Consider the following 23,293-nt stretch of genomic DNA (forward strand, 5'->3'; position numbering starts at 1 on the left):
CAATATAGATCATCCGACCTATATCTGAAGGATAGAAAGCAAACTATGGCAATTTTGCAAAAAAAATACCCGCACCTCTCTTTACATTTGCAGATAAGGCCTTCCCTCGTTCGTCCTTATCTCCCACAACCTCATTATTGAGCACTTAAAAAAGGAAGCCTCTGGAACAATCTGGCATGGTGGCCGCTGCCGACGTCGTCCATCCCCATGCCTCCGCTCAGTCCGACTACAAATCACCACCACGCCCCACTCCTCACATTATCTCTCCTCTTTCTCAAGATATCATTAGTTTTTATACATGTGATTACTCCCGCATGGGTCAATCACAACAAGTGTTTTGTAATAAAAAATGCATTTTGATGTTCCGTGCAATGCATGGGCATCTTGCTAGTATATGAACTAAACAACAATGGCATGACACACAAGATAGAAAAAGAACACCTAAGATTAGATTACCATTTTATTTGACACGCAGACTCACACCAACGTCATAAATCTATCAATTGGATGACAATTTTCATCCTGGATGATAGGTCCCGCTAGTCAAAAGCCAGACTATCGGCAGGAAGACAAACATCTTAAAAAAGATAACAACACACTTGTGCCATTGAGTCTGGCCAGTAAAAGTTGTATGAATTTTCACCCGGACATGAAGCGGTGTTTTAGTCACTTATGCAATCGTACATGAAATCCCCATCTTCGTGGGGGTGTGGCGTAGCTGGCGAGAGCGTGTCGAAAATGGGCCAGAGCCAGGACGACACGACCGGTTGCGGGATCACCGGTGGTGGAGAGAGTCCGAGAGTTGTTGAGTGCGGGTGAAGGATGGGGATTCGTTGATGCCAGAGAAGGGGGTTTAGGGGGTGGTCAGGGCGGCAGCGGCTCCGCCAAGTTGATGTCTTGGCCAGGAAGGGGGCGAGGCGACACAGTAGCCCAGTGGCGACGGGTGGATCGATGGCGATGGCGGGAACACGGAACTTGATTGAACTTGAAAAAAAAAATCAGAGTCCGCTGTTCGAAAATGTTACTCCTACTTCTCAAAAAAAAAGGGAATTCGACTCCTACACAAGTCATGATTACTCGCTGCCTGAGGCCCTGAGGTGTGGGCTCGTTCGCTGAGAAGTGGCGATCGCGCGCGCGCGAACCAAACCAAACTCGATCGCGGAATGGAGCTCGACGCGTGGCCCCTAAATTCGTTGGGCCCGTCCTTTCATGCGTCCCTCTCCTACCTAGCTCACCGTCCCCAACCACCGCCGATTGGCCGCCACAGTGCACTGCGGCCCCGCAATCTTCCCGCTCACTCACACCTCCGACTCCCCCAGAGAAGAGCGCCGTCCTGCCTATATATCCCGCGCATGCACCGGCGTCTCGGCTTAGGCTGCAGCTCCATCGACCGACCGACGTCCGCGCCGCCGCCCGCAGAGACGCACCGACACGGAACGGCATACCTGAGAGCGCCGTAGCGCGCGCCTCCGCCAGGCCGGGTCACCATGAAGACCGGCGCCGGTGATGCGGTCAAGTCGCCGGTGGCCGGGCTGCGGGCCGGGGCCATCGTCAAGCTCAACGCCGCCTTCCTCGCCTTCTTCTTCCTCGTCTACATGGCCCTCCTGCTCCACCCCAAGTACTCCCACATCCTCGACCGCGGCGCCTCCTCCCTCGTCCGCTGCACCTTCCGCGACGCCTGCCCGTCCACGTCCCAGCTCTCACGGAAGGTAAGGTACGTGAGCGTGAGTCCCGGCCGCTGCCACCGGTGGGGTTCTTGCCTTGCCGCCCGACATTAACTCCGGCCGGCCTCGCCTCGCCACCGACACCGAGCATACGTTCTCGATTAATTAACGCGCTCAAATGCATTCCTGCAGCCGGGAGGAAGATCGGCGGCGTCGGCGAACAAGGTGGTGGCGACGGAGCGGATCGTGAACGCGGGGCGCGCGCCGACCATGTTCAACGAGCTGCGCGGCCGGCTGCGGATGGGCCTGGTGAACATCGGCCGGGACGAGCTGCTGGCGCTGGGCGTGGAGGGCGACGCGGTGGGCGTGGACTTCGACCGGGTGTCGGACGTGTTCCGGTGGTCGGACCTGTTCCCGGAGTGGATCGACGAGGAGGAGGAGGACGGGGTCCCCTCCTGCCCGGAGATCCCCATGCCGGACTTCTCCCGGTACGACGACGTGGACGTGGTGGTGGCGGCGCTACCGTGCAACCGGACGGCCCGGGGGTGGAACCGCGACGTGTTCAGGCTGCAGGTGCACCTGGTGGCGGCGCAGATGGCGGCGCGGAAGGGCCGGCGCGACGGTGCCGGCCGGGTGCGCGTGGTGCTGCGGAGCGAGTGCGAGCCGATGATGGACCTGTTCCGGTGCGACGAGGCCGCGGGGCGGGAGGGGGACTGGTGGATGTACACCGTCGACGCGCCGCGCATGGAGGAGAAGCTCCGGCTGCCCGTCGGCTCCTGCAACCTCGCGCTGCCGCTCTGGGGGCCAACAGGTACGTTTACGTACCTACGTAATTCTTGGATTGGATGGCGTACTACGTATAGCAGTATACGTACGTACGTGCGTGCGTCCGTGCGCATATATAATAATTTGCTCCGTCGTGTCGGTCTTGTTGCAGTTGCACCGACGCACGCGTGCAAATATATGCATGTAATGTAAATCAAGCGTGCAGTTGCACCCATGCTAACAACCAGTAGTGGTAAGATAGACAGATATGGGGACGCTGATGGTTCTTCTAGAAATCGGAAGAAAACATCTGAGATAGATAGCAGCAAAGGAAATGCTAAAAGATGACATCACAAGAGCAAAAAAACAAAAGAGCAAAGATTGCCAATTGACATCAAAACCAGAAAAATGTCATTTTTGGGGGAAATTTTCTGTCTGCCATATTTGAATCATGCGCGTAGATTTGTCCGAAAAGTACTTTTGTAGTACAATAATTGTTAATTTTATACTTCCATCTTTTGGAGCTTTGCTAGTTTCAGCTAACCAGTTTTCTTTACAAAAAAAAAAGACACGTAAACTTCAACTTTCAAAGTGCACAATTTTAGTGTTAATTATGTCAGTGCAATTTTTTCAGTCCGTGGGTATATAGTACTATAAACTCAGAGACTGAAAAAATGCATTGACATAACTAACACGAGAATTGCGAAATTTGAAGTGAGCGTGAGATGATAATGATTAGATGTTGATCCATTGGCTTACACTCAAGGCAATCTAGGAATTGACAATCCCATTAATTTACCGCTAATAAAAAAATAGTGTTATCCAGCTCTGAAGCAAGTGTTTGGAGAAAACATGATAATACCAAGAACAGTGATCCCCTCAAAAAAATAAGATATCGAAAAACTAGATTATAGCATCGGATCCCCCACGCGTACGTGTCGGTGCGTTACACAGCTGTGTTATAAGGACATAACACTCCACCTAATGCAATTGAGGCGACGATACAGCGCACAATAATCAAGCCTGCCTCTTTAATTTTCCCGCCTCTCTTTTCCCCCTTGGTAATGCGGCATATGTATGATCGTAGGGACCATATGCACGTTAATCAACGTGCATATATATATATATGTGTGTGTGTGTGTGTGTGTGTGTGTGTGTGTGTGTGTGTGTGTGTGTGTGTGTGTGTGTGTGTGTGTAGGACAAGCCACCTGGAAGAACATCTATATCTATCTACAGGAATCTGGTCGGGAAATGCTGCGTACGATGGATCAATCGATCGAGCTGATAATGCATCGATTCCTATCATCACTCCACTGTCCTTGATGCTAAAAACACAATGTTCCGTAGCCCCCATTCCCAACAAACTTAAGAATCTGGCCCGATCACTGGCTTAATCAACGTACTCATCACTCAGCCGCGTGATGATTACTCCATTCTCACATACTAGTAATACAAAAGTAATTGACGATTGTGCGTGGATAATTAGGGCACACACAAGAACGTACTCCGTCCGTCTAATACAAAGTTAGTATAAAGTTGAGTCGCTTATTTTGAAACAGAGGAAGTACTACGCTACCATATGTTTGGTAACTACACGTATGGCCGTACGTACATTTATTTGCGACCGTTAAATTGGTTCCCAAGTACGTACTATCATATGCATGCGTTCCACGTTAGCCCTACACGTCCTAGCCTTATATCCTAGCTAGTACCTAGCTAGCAAAGCATATATCCCACCATTTGAAATGGAAACTTCTGTTGGTAATCATGGAGCTATCTATCTATCAGCGTCGTGTCACCAGTGCTGCCCAAAAGCGACCCAAGATCTGTCCTCACGGCCACAGCAAGCAGATGGATCAGATCATGATCGATCTAGGTAGGTGCGGTGTGGCTCCGTCCCAAGCTAGCTAGCTATTCCCAAGTCTCGACCGATCACTTTCCTGTGCCCTCCCTGCTGCTAATTAGACAAGATCGTCGGACAAGGACGCCACTTCATTCATTGCTTCGAGTCACAACTCCTGGTCAGTGAACATGGTAAGAAAAGAAGAACAAGACATGAAATGTTTGAAGTGAGGCTTGAGAAATGACCCGTGGCTGGGGCCTCTGCACCTAACGCTTCTGGTTGCGAGTCCATCTCTCGATCGATCGCCTCCCCGGCCGGCCGGCCATGTCGACCTCGATCGGTCGGTCGAGGGGAGCACTGTGGCGGCGGATGCGTGCGTGCGTGCGTGCGTGCGTCGATCGGTCGATCGACACGAGGCCGTCGACACGTCAGATGGAGCTTAGATTCGGTTGGTGTGACAGACACAGGGTGGCTTGTCCGATTAGCTGGCTGGCTTAGCTTGTGCATGCACCAAGGGCAATGCCAGGCGATACTTGCATTGCATGCTACTACACTCTAGTAGCGGAGTAGATGGACCGACGGCCAATCCACACCAAACGTACGCAACGTCGGAAAACCAACGCAAAAAGTACCGTGTGTGTGGTTATATAATTCGATCTGCCTTTTGTTGTTGGTGGTGGTTTTGACCTCTCCAGTCTCCGGCAGTAGCTTGCAGTTTGTTTCAAGCTAGCTATGCTCTGGTTGATGGATGGCGTTCACAACTTGCACATGTGCACGTGTGCATGCTCGGAGAAGGACAGAGGCGTGCGTTGCGTGGGTAAAAAACTAAAATGCGTCTATACACATCTGATTCAGGAAAAAAAAAGGTTTATAACGTCTTATAGTTCGGAACGGATGGAGTACATCTTTGGTCCCTCGTCTATTACAATAAAGTTGAGATTTTCTCTGTTAACTCTAGAACTAAAAAACAATGATCTCTCAATACCATCTACACACCCCTTCGATCCATGTTAATTGACGTTGGTTTAGTACAAAGTTAGTACAACTTTTGTACTAAACCAACGTAAAACTGTGTAGTAAAATAGCGCCAATTAATATGCATCAGAGGGAGTAGTTTTTTTATTTCTATTTGCAACATTGAAAACGATTTTAGCAATGATGTGATGACGACATCGCACCCTGAGCAACCCAGTTGGTGTAAAAATGACCACAAAGATAAAAAAAATAGAAAGTAGGAAAGAGGGAAAATGATTTATAAACAACTAATTCAGAAGGAAATGAGGAAACATATTTTTTGCAGAATACATAAAAATAAAAATAAATTAAAATTATTATGAAACATATTTTAAGTTGAAAATTGAGTGTCCAAAAATACTACTCCCTCCGTTCTAAGATAAATGTTTCAACTTTATACTAACTCTAGCACAAAGTTGTACTAAGTTTAAAACACGTATTTCAAAACGGAGGGAGTACTTCATTTTACATTGTATAAAGGTTGCGTCAATTAACTCTGACCAGAGGGAGTAGTGTTATTTGTCTACTAATAAATGATATAGAGACGATAGTGCACATTAGCTTGTGTTTTATCTGTAAGAGCAATGATATACAGACGATAGCTTTCCTTTCCGATTTCTACACAATGGGTCAAAGCATCCATTGGATCGCATCATTTTACAAATAAGCACCTTTCAAAGAAGGAAGTGTTAAAAAATCGTGCGTGCACTGTCGTGTGTAGAGTAGTTTTGTACTTCCTCCGACTGGAAAAACTCATCCCTCAAATGAATGTATTTGACACTAAATTAATGTTAGATACATTAATTTGAGAGACAAGTTTAGGACAAACTTTTTTGGACGGAAGGAGTATCTATAAAGTGAGGCGAGGCCTGTTTCATGGTTTTATAGTTAGGTTCCATTTTTATTTATTTTACTGTTCCTATCACGTTCCGGAATTTAACTAACCATGCATTGCAACCCGTACGTACACAGGCATCCACGAGGTGTTCAACGCGTCAGACCTGACGGTGGTGGACGCCGGCAGCCAGCGGCGCGAGGCGTACGCGACGGTTCTGCACTCGTCCGACCGATACCTGTGCGGCGCCATCGTGCTGGCGCAGAGCATCCGGCGGTCGGGCTCCACCCGCGACATGGTCCTCCTCCACGACCACACCGTCTCCAAGCCGGCCCTCCGCGCGCTGGTCGCCGCCGGCTGGATCCCGCGCAGGATCCGGCGCATCCGCAACCCGCGCGCGGAGCGGGGCTCCTACAACGAGTACAACTACAGCAAGTTCCGGCTGTGGCAGCTGACGGAGTACTTCCGCGTCGTCTTCATCGACGCCGACATCCTCGTCCTCCGCTCCCTCGACGCGCTCTTCCGCTTCCCGCAGATCTCCGCCGTGGGCAACGACGGCTCCCTCTTCAACTCGGGGATCATGGTGCTCGAGCCGTCGGCGTGCACCTTCGAGGCGCTCGTCCGCGGGCGGCGCACCATCCGGTCCTACAACGGCGGCGACCAGGGGTACCTGAACGAGGTGTTCGTGTGGTGGCACCGGCTGCCGCGCCGGGTGAACTACCTCAAGAACTTCTGGGCCAACACCACCGGGGAGCGCGCGCTCAAGGAGCGGCTGTTCAGGGCGGAGCCGGCGGAGGTGTGGTCCATCCACTACCTCGGGCTCAAGCCCTGGCGGTGCTACAGGGACTACGACTGCAACTGGAACATCGACGACCAGCGCGTGTACGCCAGCGACGAGGCGCACCGGCGGTGGTGGCAGGTGTACGACCAGATGGGGGAGGTGATGCGGGGGCCGTGCGCGCTGTCGGAGCGGAGGAAGGTCGAGATCGCGTGGGACAGGCACGTCGCCCAGGAGATCGGCTACGCCGACCAACACTGGAAGATCAACATCACCGACCCCAGGAAGTGGGAGTAGAGCACCACGCGAAGGCGGGTCTCCGTGGACACGAACGTGACTAGTCTAACTGGCCGCGCCGGAGCGGCGGCAGCAGCTGATCGAGCTCGCGGCATTTTGAGTTTCGGTTTCTCTACTATTTTTTGTCCATATAATACGTACGTATACACAAGCATGCATGCATGTGGTCATTGCACAAACTTTGGTGGTTGAATAATGAGTAGTCATTCAGTTGAGGAAATCTCTAGCTAGTTGCAAGCACTAATACTGAAATCACTGGCAGCCCGTTCCATTGGCATTGGTGGCAATGGTCATGGACATCTCCACTCACATTCCCCTAGTACATAATCCTGCGATGAAAGACACATCTATCTCACATCATTGGAGGGAACTATGTGCAACGCAGACATCGTAAAAAGATATGTGCGTGATGCAGACCCATCGAACACGATTTAGAAAGGAGATGTGTGTGCTTTTTCAGGCAGGCGAGGATACAAATCTACTGCCCCTTCCAACCTCACCTGTCATAATTGCTCAAAGGTTCCTCGCCATTTATGAAATATAATGCTCAGAATATATCCACAAAACATTATGTCTACATTCTCTGATGAATATCATTTGTACTATTTTTCCCACCCAATTACACACGACATACATGCCACCTATGACAATACACCCGCAACTCATAAGCAAATGTCTATCTACATGAAAGACAACGAAACCAGGCAATGCTTCCTAAACTTCCATGCTTATTAAAATCATGTGATCAAACTCATGCCTAACTTTGTCTAGTTATAATGTAAGTATTAAAATTGCGACACACATCTGTGTTGGTGTTAAATGTCATTAGCTTGAACATTATTGTGTTTATATCTATCATGGCAAGATGGAGCATAAACATCTATGTGATTGCTTCCCCATTTCATAGCTTATGTTAAGGATACTTTTATGTGAAAGTCCGAAAGAAATTCAATCTTAATCCTTTCCCATCTACACCTTAGTTTGATAAATCAAATGATTGCTCTTTTCTATATGTTGCAATATGTAGTACAAACCCCAATTTTATTGTATTCCTCTGATCAAGCTTACTTTACATCCATATAATGTACATTAAAATCAGGGTCAACGCAAAAAAATGACTTTAAAGAAGGTGATGCCGACAAATTTAACAAGTATGACTACACTCACAAACCCAACAGAGCACCATGGTTTTCCAATAACTAGATAAGGTACACAAATACTAACTTGTTGGTAGCAGTTAGAAGTAAGTATCGGCAACAACCAAAGTACATAGTACTATAAATCACCTAAATCCTTTGGCAGTACCTGAAGCATCACATTTCTCAAATGGTGTTAAGCTTCAGTAAACTCAGAACCAATGTGTAAACATAAAATAATAATAAATGCAATAGCGATGACATGTCTTTACCATAGAGCACAAAAATTAGTAGTACCGAACACAAGGATTAAAAAAATCCTCCCAATTCTATCCTATCTCGGATGTCCGCTCCCTCCACGAGAAATCTCAATCCAAATCCATCCATAGCAGCTCAGACAACTACTCCAGCAATGCCAACCGCCCCCAAAAGGGTGTCGAGCTGTTAAGGCCACTGTTCTCAAGCGCATGAGACAGATGTGCCACCTGCTGAAGAGTTATTTTGGTACTTTTGGACCCTTCGTGAGACTTTTTTCTTGGGTTGCAACTTAAATGGGTGAATTGTTGGATCAAGATGTGGTAACACCTGTCTTGGGGCGGAGGAGTCTTCTCCATCTCTCCTTATGGCGTGCACCGCGAGAAGGGACAGCAGGCTTCCCAAACTTCGCCTCTTGTGATCCTATACGGGAGAAGGGCGATCAGGATTTTAGGAAGCGCACTCGCGCGATCGCTGGCGGCGACGGCTGCGCCGACGACAACTTCTTTCCCGACCTCGGCAACCTTTTCATCAACACATGGGTGACAACATCAACGTCGGCAGTCCTACTCCCGCTACACCGTATGGGATTCTGTCCTCCTTATTTGGGATAGTACTAGAATTCCTATTTCTAATATGTGCCTTAGATCCGATCTATTCATCTACTTTGCTAGTCCACATGATTAGTTCATTCCCTGTTAGTGTCATCAAGATTTATTTACTGTTTATCCTGACCAAAGTTGTATTCTGTACCTGCCCACCCAGATAAAAGTCATACAAGAACCAAGAAATATGATGCCAAGGAAGCAATGATTTAAGCTCTCTACGAACGGTACGATCAAACTACTCACTCAAGAGCCCCCCCACCCCCCCTCTCTTGATACTACGGCAATCAATTCTATAACCCAGGCTCCCAACTAACACCATGAGACCGGTAAAATAAAAAATATATCAAGGACAAACCTCCTCCTCGTCATCATCACCGCCACCGTTCCCTCCTCCCGTGCCGACGACGCCACCCCCGCCGTCCCACAACCCAGAGGCAGCACTATCTCTAGCCCGGGAGCTCCCAACCTCCACCTGGTATTTCTGCGGCTCGTGCTCATCGCCGTCTCCCCGGCCTTCCTCACCTACACCGCGTTCCTCTCCTCCCGCTCCCTCCTACCCCTCCCCACCGCCTCCTCCTCCTCCTCCTCCCGTTGCCTCGCCTCTGGCGGCACCGGCAGGCGGAGGCTGTTCCACACCGCGGTGACCGCGCTGGGGTCCGTGTACAACACGTGGCAGTGTCGCATCATGTACCACTGGTTCAAGGAGGCACCGCGGCAGCCGGGCGGCGCCGACATGGGCGGCTTCACCAGGATCCTGCACTCCGGGAAGCCTGACGAGTTCGTCCACGAGATCCCCACCTTCGTCGCCGACCCGCTCCCTGACAGGGCGGATCAGGTAACAGCAACACTCTACGCTTGGTTGCTCGGTTAGGTGAAATGGCAATTTTACCCTGTTGCTCGGTGTTTTTCTTAAAAAAATTGTCGCTTCCCAACAGACGATCGACCATCTTCCAGATGCCGCCGATGCAAACCACAATCTGCATTCGCTCCTGGATTACCTCCCAAGCTCCTCGTCGGCGATGGAGCAAACACTGCCGTAACGACAGAGCCCGAGAACACATGTCCACCACGAGGATATCGACGCCGCCGCACCATCCTTGCTTGAACAGACTGGATTCCAAATCCATCACCAACCATAGGACTGATCATCTCGTCGGAGTAGGATCTGAAGAGACTTCATTCAGCGCTGTCATCGCCGCCGCCGAACCCAAGACAATGAACAACCTAAAAACTAATCTACTTTGGTCTAAAACTATCCACACGCGTGGATCAGGCGACCCCACTCACCAGCGACGACCGAGGTCGTCGGCGGAGGGGAGCCGTCGGAGGAACTCCCTGGCGACGGGCGCTGGCGAGATCGCAATTTCCTCTGAGAGGAAGAAAGAACGACTTGATCATATTTCCCTGTCCCGGCTAAACTAGCCTGTTCTGTTAAACGCATACACTCATTCCTATAAATGTATGTACACACACCTTATTTCTATGAGTGCCCCCAAGATATCGAGGACACAACATCTTAAAATTGAAGAAGTCATCACAGATGCTTCATAATCAGACGGGACGTCTTTTTTCACTGAAAAGTCTGAAATAAATCTAGAAAATGCGAGCGCCTTACACTGGCCGGGCCGGTAGATGGATCGTGCGTGCTCCACCGACGCGGCGTCGCCGTTTTCGTCGCAAACGCGCCGTCGATGGACCCGATCGCACCCAAGAGGCCAAGACATGAGGCCCCCAAGCACGCTGCATTGACCCCTTCAACCTTGCACTGCTATATTTAAGCGGTGACCCTGCATGCATGCAAGCATGCACGAACCAAGACCAGCCGTACGTCCACTCTCCTCCCTGCGATCGACCTCCGTTCGTGGTGCGGCTGGCTGGCTGGCTGTCTGTCCTCCGGCGACGGCGCGCGCGTGCAGACGAGACGTACCCATAAACATTTCCCTCCTCCCTTCCGGAGCCCCCTTTCCTGGCCTCTTCTCCTCGGGAGCCTCCCCTTCGCGGGTGCTCCATCCATCCAATCCTATTATGACATTACGATGCCACTCCCCATTGCCTTCCTCCTCCCCCTCTTCTTCCTCCTCGCCGCCACCGCTCCCTCCTCCCGCGCCGCCGACGCCGACGCCGCCCCCGCCGTCCCGCAACCCAGAGGTACCAACGATCCAACCAGCAGCCTTGGATGAATTATCGGCATCGCGTTGGTTGATCCGTCCGTTTGACAGGGTTCTACATAAACTGCGGCGCGGACAAGGAGGTGCAGGTGGGGAGCATCAAGTGGGTCCCGGACGCCGGCTTCATCGCCGTCGGCAACGCCTCCGCCGTCAACAAGCCCGCCATCCTGCCGGTCCTCGCCACGCTGCGCCACTTCCCGGACGCCACCGCGCGCAAGTACTGCTACACCGTCCCCGCCGTCAAGGGCTCGCGCTACCTCGTCCGCACCACCTACTTCTACGGCGGCTTCGACGGCGGCGCCGAGCCCCCCGTGTTCGACCAGATCGTCGACGGCACCCTATGGAGCGCCGTCAACACCGCCGACAGCGCCCGCCGCGGCATGTCCACCTACTTCGAGATGGTGGCGCAGGCGCAGGGCAAGTCCATGAGCGTCTGCCTCGCCCGCCGCCCCGACACCAGGTCCAGCCCCTTCATCTCCGCCCTGGAGCTCGTCGACCTCGAGGACTCCATGTACAACACCACCGACTTCGACAAGTACGTCCTCAGCACCGTCACGCGCAGCGCCATGGGCGCCCAGGGCGAGATCATCAGGTACGCACGCTGCACGTCCGTCGGCGCCGATCGACCGGCACCGGCGCTGCAGCGCATGCATGCATGGCAGTGGCATGGCATCCATCCATGGAGACCCCTAACGCGACGTGCTGCTTGGCATTACCAATTCTAGCTATCCAGATGACCAGTACAACCGGTACTGGGCGCCGTTCACGGACGGCAACCCCACGACGGAGAGCCACTCGCCGATCGCGCCGGCGGATTTCTGGAACCTGCCGCCGGCCAGGGCGCTCAAGGGCGCCATCACCACCAGCCGGGGGAAGAAGCTGACCGTGCAGTGGCCGCCCCTGGAGCTGCCCTTCGCCAGCTACTACGTGGCGCTCTACTTCCAGGACCCGCGCACGGCCAGCCCCTACAGCTGGCGCGTCTTCGACGTCTCCATGAACGGCAAGGACTTCTTCCGGGGGCTCAACGCCTCCGCCGCCGGCGTCATGGTCTACTCCAACACCATTCAGCTGGCCGGGAAGACGGAGATCCTGCTCACGCCCAACGGGACCTGCCCCGTCGGCCCGCTCATCAACGCCGCCGAGATCTACCAGATCGTGCCCGTCGGCGGCAGGACCGCCACCAGCGATGGTATGTGCTACTCAATTTCAGACCCTTCATATCACATGCCGATATGTAGGTACTTTCAGACTGTAAATTGTCATCATCTACAGTAGTAATTAGTGTGTTTCACCTTACGTTTGTGAAATTAGTGATTGGGTGATAAAAAGGTTCAGGCTTCTTCTACATTGTGCAGTGGGTGCAATGGAAGATCTCGCGAGGAGCTTGAAGAACCCGCCGCCTGACTGGGCCGGCGACCCCTGCCTGCCGCGGCAGAACTCGTGGACCGGGGTCGGTTGCTCCGACGACTCACCCGTGCGTGTCCTGTCACTGTAAGCATCCAGATTATATGAACTCATCCAGTTGCTAACATGGCTCAAACTGAAATAATTTCGATCAAATTTGGCCACTGGAATTGTGATACAGTATTATGAAACTTAGAGTCAGTGAACTGTTCTGACCATTTCTGCAACAATATGACCTCTGTTCTGTACTACAGGGATCTAAAAAATCGTGGTCTTTCAGGATCGCTTCCCGACAGCATTGGAAATTTGACAGGGATGAATACCATGTAAGCTGTACAATAATAAAACCATTAACCATGTGTGTCAAATAGACAAAATAAGAAAAACACCCCTTCTAACCTTGCCTCTGATCTTTTCACTCCCTGCAGTTCTCTCAGTGGCAACAAACTCTCAGGACCCATACCTGACTTCAGCAGCACGCAGACCTTAACTGCACTGTAAGCCCAATGCATATATTGAATTATTCATCCCAGGATTATTTTCCTGCATGCTAACATTCCACATTTCAAAAAAGGCATCTTGATGGCAATCAGTTCAGCGGAGCGATCAACCCGTCGCTGGGAAACCTCACCAATCTTAAGGAACTGTAAGCGCTCAGTTTCTCCTCCTCAAGTTTCTTTCACCGGCTTTCTTCCCCTGATACATTTGCTCTGCACAATGTCAGGTTCCTGAACAACAACAATCTCTCCGGACTGATACCACCAAGCCTGAAAACCAAGCCTGGACTTGTCATGAGGTATGCCGATTGATGACGAGTAACGAATCGCTCCGCTTAAGTTGTTTACCTTTTTCCTCATGATGATGATATGGTTTGCATGAATAACTTCTGATAGGACTGAGGGAAACAAACTTCAATGAGGCTGGCAAGGAGGAAATATCGTGATGCTAATTTGTGAATCTAATGGTGCACTTATGTATACAAGAGATACAATTTGAAGAAGGGAGAAGAGTGAAAGGGCTTCAGAAAGTGTAGGATGATGATATACTGATGTACCATGTGTATTTATGTGAGCTGAAGATTGATATGATATTTGGCATCCTTTTGAGCCATTGTGTCCTTCTCCTAGTTTAGGAATTAGGACTTTAGGTACATACAATTTTTAGGCCAAAGAATCATTTCCTGGTCTATATAAGGAAAATTGTGTATTATGTTACACTAGAGACTTCATTTAGGAAGAGCAATATGTAGTAGCAGACAGACACACAATTAGCTGATTACTTGCCATCTGATCTCATTATCAGTACTGCTGGACACGGAAACATATTACATAGCTGCGCGGGTAATCCTGATACACAAAAGCCTACACCACGCCCCAAATCCTACTTGCCATCTTGTAAGCCACTGTTGGACATACCAACAAAATGCATAACCGCAGCACAGGCGATCCAGATAGATAAAGCTTAAGCCATACCAGACTCCTAACTAGTACCATCTACCGATAGGTTAGTTCTTAGCAGTGAAGCTGCAAGGTATGCTCACTCCATTTCCTCGTTGTCATCATCACCAACAGCAGCTCGGATGATATGCACCTGAAAAGAAATTCAGTTATTCACAGTAGTCAAAAGTAAACACCATCTTGAGTTCACAACTGCGTATCATTCAGATATTAGTGTCCAGTAGGTTTTCAAACCTTGAAGGTTGTAGGCTTGATCAGCTGAAAGACCGTCGAGTCTCCATCCCGAATCACATGATCCAGAGCAAAACCAGCCCAGCCACCACTTAGCCCCTTCTTGTAGGCAAGGTATTTGGACTCGAACTCCTCATCTTTCTCATCCACCAAAGTGATAGTGCAGTCATTCTTTGGCAGGTACGTGTCACAGAAATGGCTTGGGAGACCCTTTTGATCATGCCATACAACAAAGTTAGGACGCAGGAGAATACAAGATCGATGAGCTATGAATTTACTAGGAGGACAAGTCATAGTAGTGCAATACTCACCAACCAGAACCCTCGCACCACATGTGAATGTAGCATCCGCTTCATGAAGGATGGAAATTGAGGGTCAAGTTGTGATTCTAACTCCTCAGCTTTGCTTGCTGCCTCCATCCTAGCTTTCATGGAAATTGGTCCACCTCCACCTCCTGCTAAGTAGATGCTGCCACTTCGCCTTCTAGGAGACCACCTGCAGAAGAAATGGATAGATACGATGAAGTTATTTCACACGATGGAAGAGGTTACAGGTCTTGAGCTCCTATGATAATGATAGCACATATTCACAAACCTTCCCACTCTCTCACTATCTTCTCCCACCTGTCAATTGAAAACAAACCTTACTTGTCAGAGAAGCAAATATGGAATTCAGTTGATTACAGTAGGGACAATACTACAATGGCTCAATGCCTGTATAGTTCTCTTAAGGATACGAGATTTTCCAGAAAAGAATACAAGCTGCCTCTGAACAGAAGCAGTTGGCAGGAAATTTTAGAATCAGAATTTAGAATAACATACACTTGTTTTTATTCTTACTGCTTCATAATAAATTGACAGGGACAGTTCAACAGATAAAAAAAGTGAACTAAAATCATCTCCGGTTCTGCAACAGGCTGCACTTGCAATCACAGTATGAGCAGCACTAGGCAGTACAAACAGCTGAGTAAAAAGCAAATTAGTTGCTATCTCACAGCAAAAGGTGGCTATATCAGTTGCGATCTCACAGCAAAAGGCAAATTAGCTATGCAAGGGACAACGTAGAAAATGTATTTAAAGATCACAATACAATGGCTCAATGCCTGAGGCCTTTTGTTTTAGGATAGGACATTTTTAAGCCTTTTGTTCAGATGCCTCTGAACAGAAGCAGAGCAGTTCTAGAGCACCTATGCTAATGCTGCCCCTGTACTTGATTTAACTCTTACTAGTTCATACTTTTAGGAGTAGTAAATTTACATAATCTGGGTCACTTCAACAGACAACAACGTGGAGCAAATATCATCTTCAGTTGAGCAACAGGCTGTACTACTTACAGTATGAGCAGCACTAGACAGTAAAAACAGTGAGGAAAAGTCAAACTAGTTCGTAACGAATTGACATGATCTGGGACAAGACAAGTCATCAACAGATAAAAATGTGAAGTAAACATCATCTTGCAGTTCAACAGTGTATTTGCAGTTACAGTATGAGCAGCAATAGGCAGTAAAAAAAAACGGCGAGCAAGAGGCAAAATGAGTTGCCATCTCACACCAAAAGATGGACAAAATCAGTTGCCATCTCGCAGGAAAAGGCAAATTAGCTACGCAAGGGACGAAATAGAAACCGTGTGCACGCAAAAATCACAAGAAACAGGTGCATTTATCCATTATAAGCATTTCCCCCAAAAGCTTGGTACAGATCAGGCAAGGGGGCAGGAAGAGATGGACGGGTGGATGGATGGATACCTCCGCGCAGGCGTCGGCGTACTTGACCTCGGGGAGGTGGGCGAGCCGGCGGGACCTCCTCGGCGGCGACGGGACGGGGGTCGCGGCTTCGATGACCCTGCGCCTCTTGTGCTTCTGCTCAGGCGCGAAAACAAGAAAGGGAAATGCACGATTAATGGCGACGAAACGACCGATTCAGCAAAGGGAACGGCCGCGGAAAGAGAAGGCGGCGAGGAGGGAGGGATGAGGGAGAGGGGTGGTGACCATGGGGGAGGGGGTCTTGGGTGCGTAGGTGGCGACGGCGGCGGAGAGGTGGCGCAGGTTGAGCGCCTCCATCTTGCGCTTGTTCTCCTCCACCGTCCTCTCCCGCTCCGCCTCGTACGCCGACATCCCCTTCTTCTCGATCGCCATCGCCGCCGGCGCACCTCGATCCCGGAGCAGCCGCAGGTGGTGGTGGGATTGGGTTTCTTGGAGGCAGGCGGAGGCGGGGGCGGGGGAATGTTGGGGTTTTAGCCGGGGATTTCGGGGAGTGGTGGGAGGGGGTTGGGGGTTTTCAAGGTGCCTCGGGGGCGTAGCGCGGTGGAAATCGACCGTTGGAGGCTTCCGGAAGAACGTGTGGGCCGGGCCTGCATGGGCTGGCCCAAACGTCTCCTCGGCTGCACTTGTGTGGGCCGTCTCGTGGTGGTGAGTTCGTTGTGGTTGGGTTGACCGGTCCGCGGAGAGGGGAAGAGTGGTTGGCTGGATCCATCGGCTGCTCTGCTCTGGCTCTGCTGCTGCCGGGCGGGATGAGGGTGGTGGTGACGGGCGCGACGGGGTACCTGGGCGGGCGGCTGTGCGCGGCGCTGGCGGGGGCGGGGCACGACGTGCGGGCGTTCGTGCGGCGCACCGGCGACGCGTCCGGCCTGCCGGACGCCGTCGAGCTCGCCTACGGCGACGTCGGCGACGCCGACTCCCTCGCCGCCGCCTTCGACGGGCGCGACGCCGTCTTCCACGCTGCCGCCTCCGTCGAGCCATGGCTCCCCGACCCCTCCGTCTTCACCACCGTACGTGCACACACACTAGTACTACTTGCTGAATCAAGCTCTTCTCTTTTCGGTTTTTCCTTCCAAGGATTAGAGGTCACTGTAGAAAATTGGGTGGTTTGGTTCGTGGTGTGGGTGGTCACCAGTGATCCAGGGTCGACAGTGAACCATGACGCATTTCGTGCTTGCTTGTTCTATTCGGTTCATCGGTTGTATGGTCAGCACAAATCTTTTGTCAGCTGTCCATGCTGCCGCGGAGTACAATTTGGCCAGTACAGTAATAATTACTACAAGGCACATAGCTGGATGATAGCAACTTTGCAAGACAGTAAGTGAAACAAGAGCATACTATTGAACATGTGTGTTTCATGCTGCCATTATCAGGTCAATGTGAGAGGGCTTGAGAATGTGTTAAAGGCGGCCAAGAGAACACCGACAGTAAAGAAGATCATATACACGTCGTCCTTCTTCGCACTTGGCCCAACGGATGGTTGTGTCGCAGATGAGACACAGGTAAAATCGTATTGTTCAACTGTATTGGCCTTTGTCATTGTCCATCTTGCTAGTTTCTGTGAACATAAATGATATGATATCATTTCCTCATGAATGATTCTTTAGCAAAACTTGGTTGGTAGTCCTGTTCTGGGCGGATGCATTATCAATGCTGTTTGTTAGCTAGCACGTTGGTTTACAAGAGCATACAGATATTTACTTGACTGCATCACATTGCAAGGGTAGATAGATATTCTACAATGTTCAAACCTTGAAACCTAACTGCTTTGGTCGCTGTTGCTATTTCCAAGAACAGTTCTGCTAGTCAGACTGCTACTCTGCTATTAAAATTAGGGTACTGAGTTATCTACATTTACACAGAGATTTTGCGCAAACGCTGCAAGCTGTAAAACAGTTAAATTGTTCTAAATTGCAGATGCACAAAGGAAAAACATTTTGCACGGAGTATGAGAAATCAAAGGTTCTTGCAGATAGAATCGCATTGCAGGCAGCAGCAGAGGGGGTGCCAATAACCATTGTCTATCCAGGAGTCATCTATGGTCCTGGAAAACTTACAACTGGAAACCTTGTTTCCCGCATTGTATGACGACCTTCTTGCCCATGAATAAGTCATATATACTCCCTCTGTCTCAAAATATAAGACTTCGTTTGGCCTAAATCATGTCTTATATTTTGAGACAGAGGGAGTAGTTATTTATCACACATTTGTGTATGATTCATAAAATACAGCGTCTTGACAAATAGTCAGGACCAGAAACTGAACCTCGGTGATTTTTTGCAGTTAATTGAAAGGTTCAATGGCCGTCTACCTGGCTACATTGGAGATGGGTATGATAGAGAATCATTTTGCCATGTCGACGATGTTGTTAGTGGGCACATTGCAGCTATGGAGAAGGGCAGAGTGGGAGAAAGATATCTGCTCACCGGCGAAAACTTGTCATTCATGCATATTTTCAATATGGCTGCTAATATCACAAACACAAAGGCCCCGTACTTCCACGTACCACTCTGGCTGATTGAAATATATGGCTGGATTTCAGTTTTCATTGCTCGAATCACTGGAAAGCTCCCTCTTATCAGTTACCCCGTATGTCCCAGCATTTTTTTAAAAAAATTCTAAGCATTTAACTTTATTGTTTGCATATAGTCCATCCTTGTGGGTTTAATAGTGTCTCCATACTGTGGATTGCAGACGGTTCGTGTTATTAGACATCAATGGGCGTATTCATGTGACAAAGCAAAGAGGGAACTGGGCTACAATCCAAGAAACTTGACTGAAGGTCTAGCTGAGATGCTTTTATGGCTGAAGAACGAGAAACTGATCAAATTTTAGTGTACTTTGCTATTGCTTCCGTTACATTTCACACTTCATGTAGACCGTGATGTTCTATGTACTAGAATCATCAACATGTATATACTGCAGTATGCCACTGTCTTGTTGTATCAAGTTGAGATGTAATAATGTAATACTGAGTCCGTATTCAGATACAGGAAGAAACGGTATTATTTTTCAGATACTGGTTGATTCTATGCATGCTGCAATTGCATGAATAGTTGCTTTTGGAGTATTGAAAGAAAGACAGAGTTGAGAACAAATGCACCCAAAAGTATGAAAATTTTGTGTAGGCCGAATACTTGGGAGTTGATAGATATGCGCAGATCTTTTGGAGCAATCCATGCTTTGATCAAGATATCAAACATGGCCTTCTGAATACAGTTCCGTATTGAAAATTACACAATGCCATATTGAAACTCACAACAAAAATGCTGAGACAAAGAAAGATAATAACATGAGTAACATGCAACATTCAGCCATTTCATAAATCTTAAGTGATGGATAATCTATGTAGAACAGTATGGAATACTCAACTGAGTTAATTTCATGGTAACACTACATGTAGCAGATTAATCCTCTCCTTTGGAAGAGTTTTGCTGAATCAAATAATCAACCGAAAGGTAAAAAATTCAGAATATCAGGCCAATTCTTGCAGCAATTTCCCCAGCGCATCAGGAACAAGGGGGATGTGGAGGCAATCTTGGCCATCAGAGTGCTTTTTGATCTTTATAAGATCATGATCTTTAAACTCTGTCAGGTGGGAGTTCAATGTCACTTGACTGCTCACCAGGAAACGCTCACGGCATTTGGTATACAAGCTGCTGACAGGCATACCTGACAAACATTGCAAATGTGATTTAGTGTACAAAATATGGAAAGTCTTGCAGGGAAAATAAGTTCAATAAAACAGGCTGCCCTGTGCTTCTCAAGAAAAAACACCACATTACTTACCTTCCTCTTTTTCATTTGCTAACTGATATTCAGCAAGAACTCTAAAGACACTTTGTGCATTTGGTGTCAGACTCTGAAGAACAACGAGGGCAGTTTTTGTGGTTTGTGCATGACCGCCACTGGCAAGTATCAATGGGTAGAACACACATTCAACTTTGTAGGGTGCAAATGTTGGGACATGGTACCAGCTCCACTTGAACTGTGTGTGCACCATCTTCTTGTCCCACACTACAGTAAGTCAGTAATTGCCAGTTTAGGATACCTTAAACAATGAAGGCGTTAGAAAAGAAGGAAGCTAAATGTGGCAGGAACTTACATAAAGGTGCGTTGACATGATCCACTGATGCAACAACGTGGATTTGTGGACAGCAAGAAACTTGTGCTAGACACTGCTGTGATTCAGCATCACGCAATGCAGGTCCATCTATATTGTGAATGAGAAGGCACACGCCATCAACCCCATCTTCTGATGTCTGGTTGTTCAAAAACGAGATAATATCATCCATTGATTGGGATGCAAAATTTTGTGATGGTTGGGACCTTGTTCCTGAGTGACGTTTTCGCTTAAGTTTTGTCTGCTCCCAAAACATTTCAGCTATTGTTGCCAATACCTGAAAAAGAAGAGATTAAGAGAGGCAGAATTGGTACTTCAAAGTGCGTTTATGTTACAAATCTAGCAATCAAATGCGGATGCATTTCCTTTACCCAAGGCATCAAATCTGGCAATCTGGATGTGCAAACCAAGATCGCACGGAAACTTCCTCTAGGTGTTCCATACAATACAACTATAAGACCAATTTTTTCATAGCAATTGAAGTTGTAGTTGGTAGATTTTAATATGCAAAAGTTTACCCCTGTTTCATGTGGTTGTTTCATCTACTTTTCATTCCCAAACCTGTTAGCTAACAGAGGTTAAAGCCAATTGATCTCTGTGAGCGTTGGTTGATAGAAACCAAGCCAATTCAGCCATTTTTGGTTTGTTTGTCCACGAAGACTGAAAGTTCAAGACAGCTACACATGATACATGTGCAACAGTTTTGAAAGCATTTAAAAGAGAGTACAGAGGCAAGCAATTATACAGGCAATAGATCAGTATATTAGGCAGAAGGCCATACTTGCTTCAAGTTGATGGACGGAAGATAACCATTGACCACAATGACAGTGAAATCGGTCAAGGTCGTGGAGGCAAAATCCTCCAGCAACAGCTTCTTAGACCCAAATCCATACATCAACAGGCCAAAACCGCACCTACAGCAGAACAGCGCGACCATTCATTTCGATCGACATTATCAGTAATCCAAGCAGAAATGAAATTTGTGCGGTGCCGTGGCGCTTATTAGCGTCGGAAGAAGGCGATACCTCAGCTCGAAAAGCCAGTTGCGGTACTGGTCCTTGTAGCTCCTCGTGAGGGCCTCCACCTCCTTCTCGTGCTTCGGGGGGATCTCGGCGAGGGACGCCCGCAGCACCTGCCCAGATCCCAAATTAATCAGCAAATCGTAGCAAGATAAATAAGGGCGCGAGAAGCGAAGAGGTGGGTCGGAGGATTCCGAGGAGAGGTGGATTGGTAGACCTGCTCGTCGACGAGGTTGAGGTCGGAGAGCTTGCCGACGGCTGCGGCGGCGCGGGCGCGCTTCTTGGCCGAGGAGGTCTCCTTCTCCTTGGCGAGGAAATAGCTCCTGGAGAAGCCCGCCTCCGCCTCCTCCTCCTCGTCCTCCGAGCCGGAGCTCGCCGCCGCGTGACCGCCTCTCGGGGCCATAGGAACTCGCTTCCTCTTCCCCCGCCGCCGCCGCCACCGCCGCCGCAAGGATGGAGGACGGGGAAGGGGCACACGGGCGGTTAATGCTCGGTGTCAATTGCCTTTCCCGCGCTTCGTTGCCTCTTCTAGCGGGAAATGGGGCTCGGCTTTGTGGGCCGGGCTGCGCAAGGCGGTTTTGTTCGGCCTTGGTTTGTACCGGTTTTAGAAGCTTCAGCGTGGATTTTTATCGATTTTTTTATATTGGGTTTTCATTTTTTTACTTTTAAATATTTTTTACTTTCAATACAAGTCTACTTTTTCCAATACACATTTTACATTTTTCATATTCAAGTACATTCTTTTAATATATGTTAAAAAAATTCAAATAAATGTTGAACATTTCTTTGAATGGTGTGAAATATTTGTTTGAAATTCTGCGGACATTTTTTTACATTGTAGTATTAACATTTTCGTAAAATGTCATGAACATATTTTTGAAACAAGTGAACATTTTTTTCAATGTCATGATTTTTTTGAATGATACAGGCTTTCAAAAGATGTGTGAACATTGTATTAACATTTCCTTAAAATGTCACTGACGCCCTTCCCCAGATTTGTTGGCGTGGTGCTAGCAGAGTGGAACCCCTTGACTTTGGGCGATTGACGGCTGGGGCTTGGATGCTAAAGACGGGCTGGAGGTCAGACCGGCAGCCGGGTGGCGGATCTTCTTGCGCCTCTCCTGCCCGATGTCTTCTGACGGGTCTGGTGGCTCGATCTGGGAACCCGTGGCTAAGATTTTGAGTTCTTGATCTTCATTGCTATATTTTGTTGATTATATGAATTTCCAAATATTTACTTAAAGAAGTTTAAAATTGAACTACAGGTGTGTTGAATTTTGGTCCTAAAAATTGACAAAAATCGTTTTAAGGTACTCAACTAGAATTGTATAGAATATCCACACACAAAAAAATCAAAGAGTTAACCCCTTGCTACGAATACTCATGCATGCAATTTTGACATCGTTTAAAAATTAAAGAAAATGAAGAAAAAAATCCAAAATTACGATCCATTCGCATGTACTCATTTTTTGTGTAGTGCTTGCGAGGAAAAATGATAAACTAGGAACACTGTGATTTAAAAAAAATGTTCGCAAAATGGTCATAGCTTTCAAGCCAAATGACAAAATTCATGGCCATATCCACGACATAGTTTATGATATGGTGATCATATTTAGCACACGCGCGCGCACACACACACATGTGGCTTGGCATGCCAAATAAGAACGGGAGAGAGTCTCTAACTTTTTATGGGAAGACATTGATTTTCCGTTTGCGAAATGCCAGAGATATTTTTTAGTCAAGTACCACACATAAGATTGAAATTTTGATTTTGCTATTTTCACATAAAGTAGACCGTATTGGCGGCATACCGCCAAAAGATTTCGAGTCTTTGCTATATTCCAATGATTATATGAATTTTTGGACATTTACTAAAAGTAATTCAAAATTGAACTGCGAGTGTGTTATATTTTGGTACTAAAAATTTGCAAAAAACAGTT

The 23,293-nt window shown here is 48.5% G+C and overlaps 5 protein-coding genes across 6 annotated transcripts; 3 read left to right on the forward strand and 2 right to left on the reverse strand.

The window, feature by feature from the left end:
• The first annotated feature begins 1,247 nt into the window (after positions 1-1,247).
• On the forward strand, positions 1,248-7,416 carry PGSIP3 (plant glycogenin-like starch initiation protein 3). 2 transcript variants are annotated; one of them, XM_048716556.2, is made up of 3 exons: positions 1,248-1,714; positions 1,857-2,475; positions 6,259-7,416. In XM_048716556.2, exons 2-3 carry the CDS (start codon positions 1,935-1,937, stop codon positions 7,194-7,196), a joined length of 1,479 nt encoding a protein of 492 aa, XP_048572513.1. In that variant the 5' UTR covers positions 1,248-1,714; positions 1,857-1,934; the 3' UTR covers positions 7,197-7,416. The 2 variants fall into 2 exon arrangements, with proteins under 2 accessions (XP_048572513.1, XP_048572512.1); XM_048716555.2 differs by having other exon boundaries at positions 1,249-1,709.
• Positions 7,417-11,136: 3,720 nt separating this feature from the next.
• Positions 11,137-13,864, forward strand: LOC125552855 (putative LRR receptor-like serine/threonine-protein kinase PAM74). The gene is made up of 9 exons (XM_087518987.1): positions 11,137-11,343; positions 11,415-11,955; positions 12,089-12,552; positions 12,719-12,854; positions 13,022-13,093; positions 13,196-13,264; positions 13,342-13,413; positions 13,492-13,563; positions 13,661-13,864. Exons 1-9 carry the CDS (start codon positions 11,232-11,234, stop codon positions 13,683-13,685), a joined length of 1,563 nt encoding a protein of 520 aa, XP_087375113.1. The 5' UTR covers positions 11,137-11,231; the 3' UTR covers positions 13,686-13,864.
• Positions 13,865-14,025: 161 nt separating this feature from the next.
• On the reverse strand, positions 14,026-16,705 carry LOC125552858 (B3 domain-containing protein Os03g0184500). Its single transcript, XM_048716554.2, has 6 exons — positions 16,443-16,705; positions 16,200-16,313; positions 15,050-15,078; positions 14,767-14,950; positions 14,459-14,665; positions 14,026-14,357 (listed from the first exon to the last, which is right to left on the reverse strand). The coding sequence occupies exons 1-6, from the start codon at positions 16,587-16,589 to the stop codon at positions 14,304-14,306; spliced, it is 735 nt and encodes a 244-aa protein (XP_048572511.1). The 5' UTR covers positions 16,590-16,705; the 3' UTR covers positions 14,026-14,303.
• Positions 16,706-16,884: 179 nt separating this feature from the next.
• On the forward strand, positions 16,885-19,226 carry FLDH (NAD(P)-binding Rossmann-fold superfamily protein). Its single transcript, XM_048716553.2, has 5 exons — positions 16,885-17,221; positions 17,585-17,713; positions 18,129-18,293; positions 18,495-18,800; positions 18,906-19,226. Exons 1-5 carry the CDS (start codon positions 16,964-16,966, stop codon positions 19,044-19,046), a joined length of 999 nt encoding a protein of 332 aa, XP_048572510.2. The 5' UTR covers positions 16,885-16,963; the 3' UTR covers positions 19,047-19,226.
• Positions 19,227-19,504: 278 nt separating this feature from the next.
• Positions 19,505-21,864, reverse strand: ORC2 (origin recognition complex second largest subunit 2). Its single transcript, XM_048716552.2, has 6 exons — positions 21,571-21,864; positions 21,360-21,466; positions 21,116-21,248; positions 20,317-20,611; positions 20,001-20,228; positions 19,505-19,883 (listed from the first exon to the last, which is right to left on the reverse strand). Exons 1-6 carry the CDS (start codon positions 21,754-21,756, stop codon positions 19,687-19,689), a joined length of 1,146 nt encoding a protein of 381 aa, XP_048572509.1. The 5' UTR covers positions 21,757-21,864; the 3' UTR covers positions 19,505-19,686.
• Positions 21,865-23,293: the final 1,429 nt, after the last annotated feature.

This window comes from Triticum urartu, chromosome 4A (assembly GCF_056163025.1).
Source record: "Triticum urartu cultivar PI428250 chromosome 4A, HENAU_Tu73, whole genome shotgun sequence".
Taxonomy (NCBI): domain Eukaryota; kingdom Viridiplantae; phylum Streptophyta; class Magnoliopsida; order Poales; family Poaceae; genus Triticum; species Triticum urartu.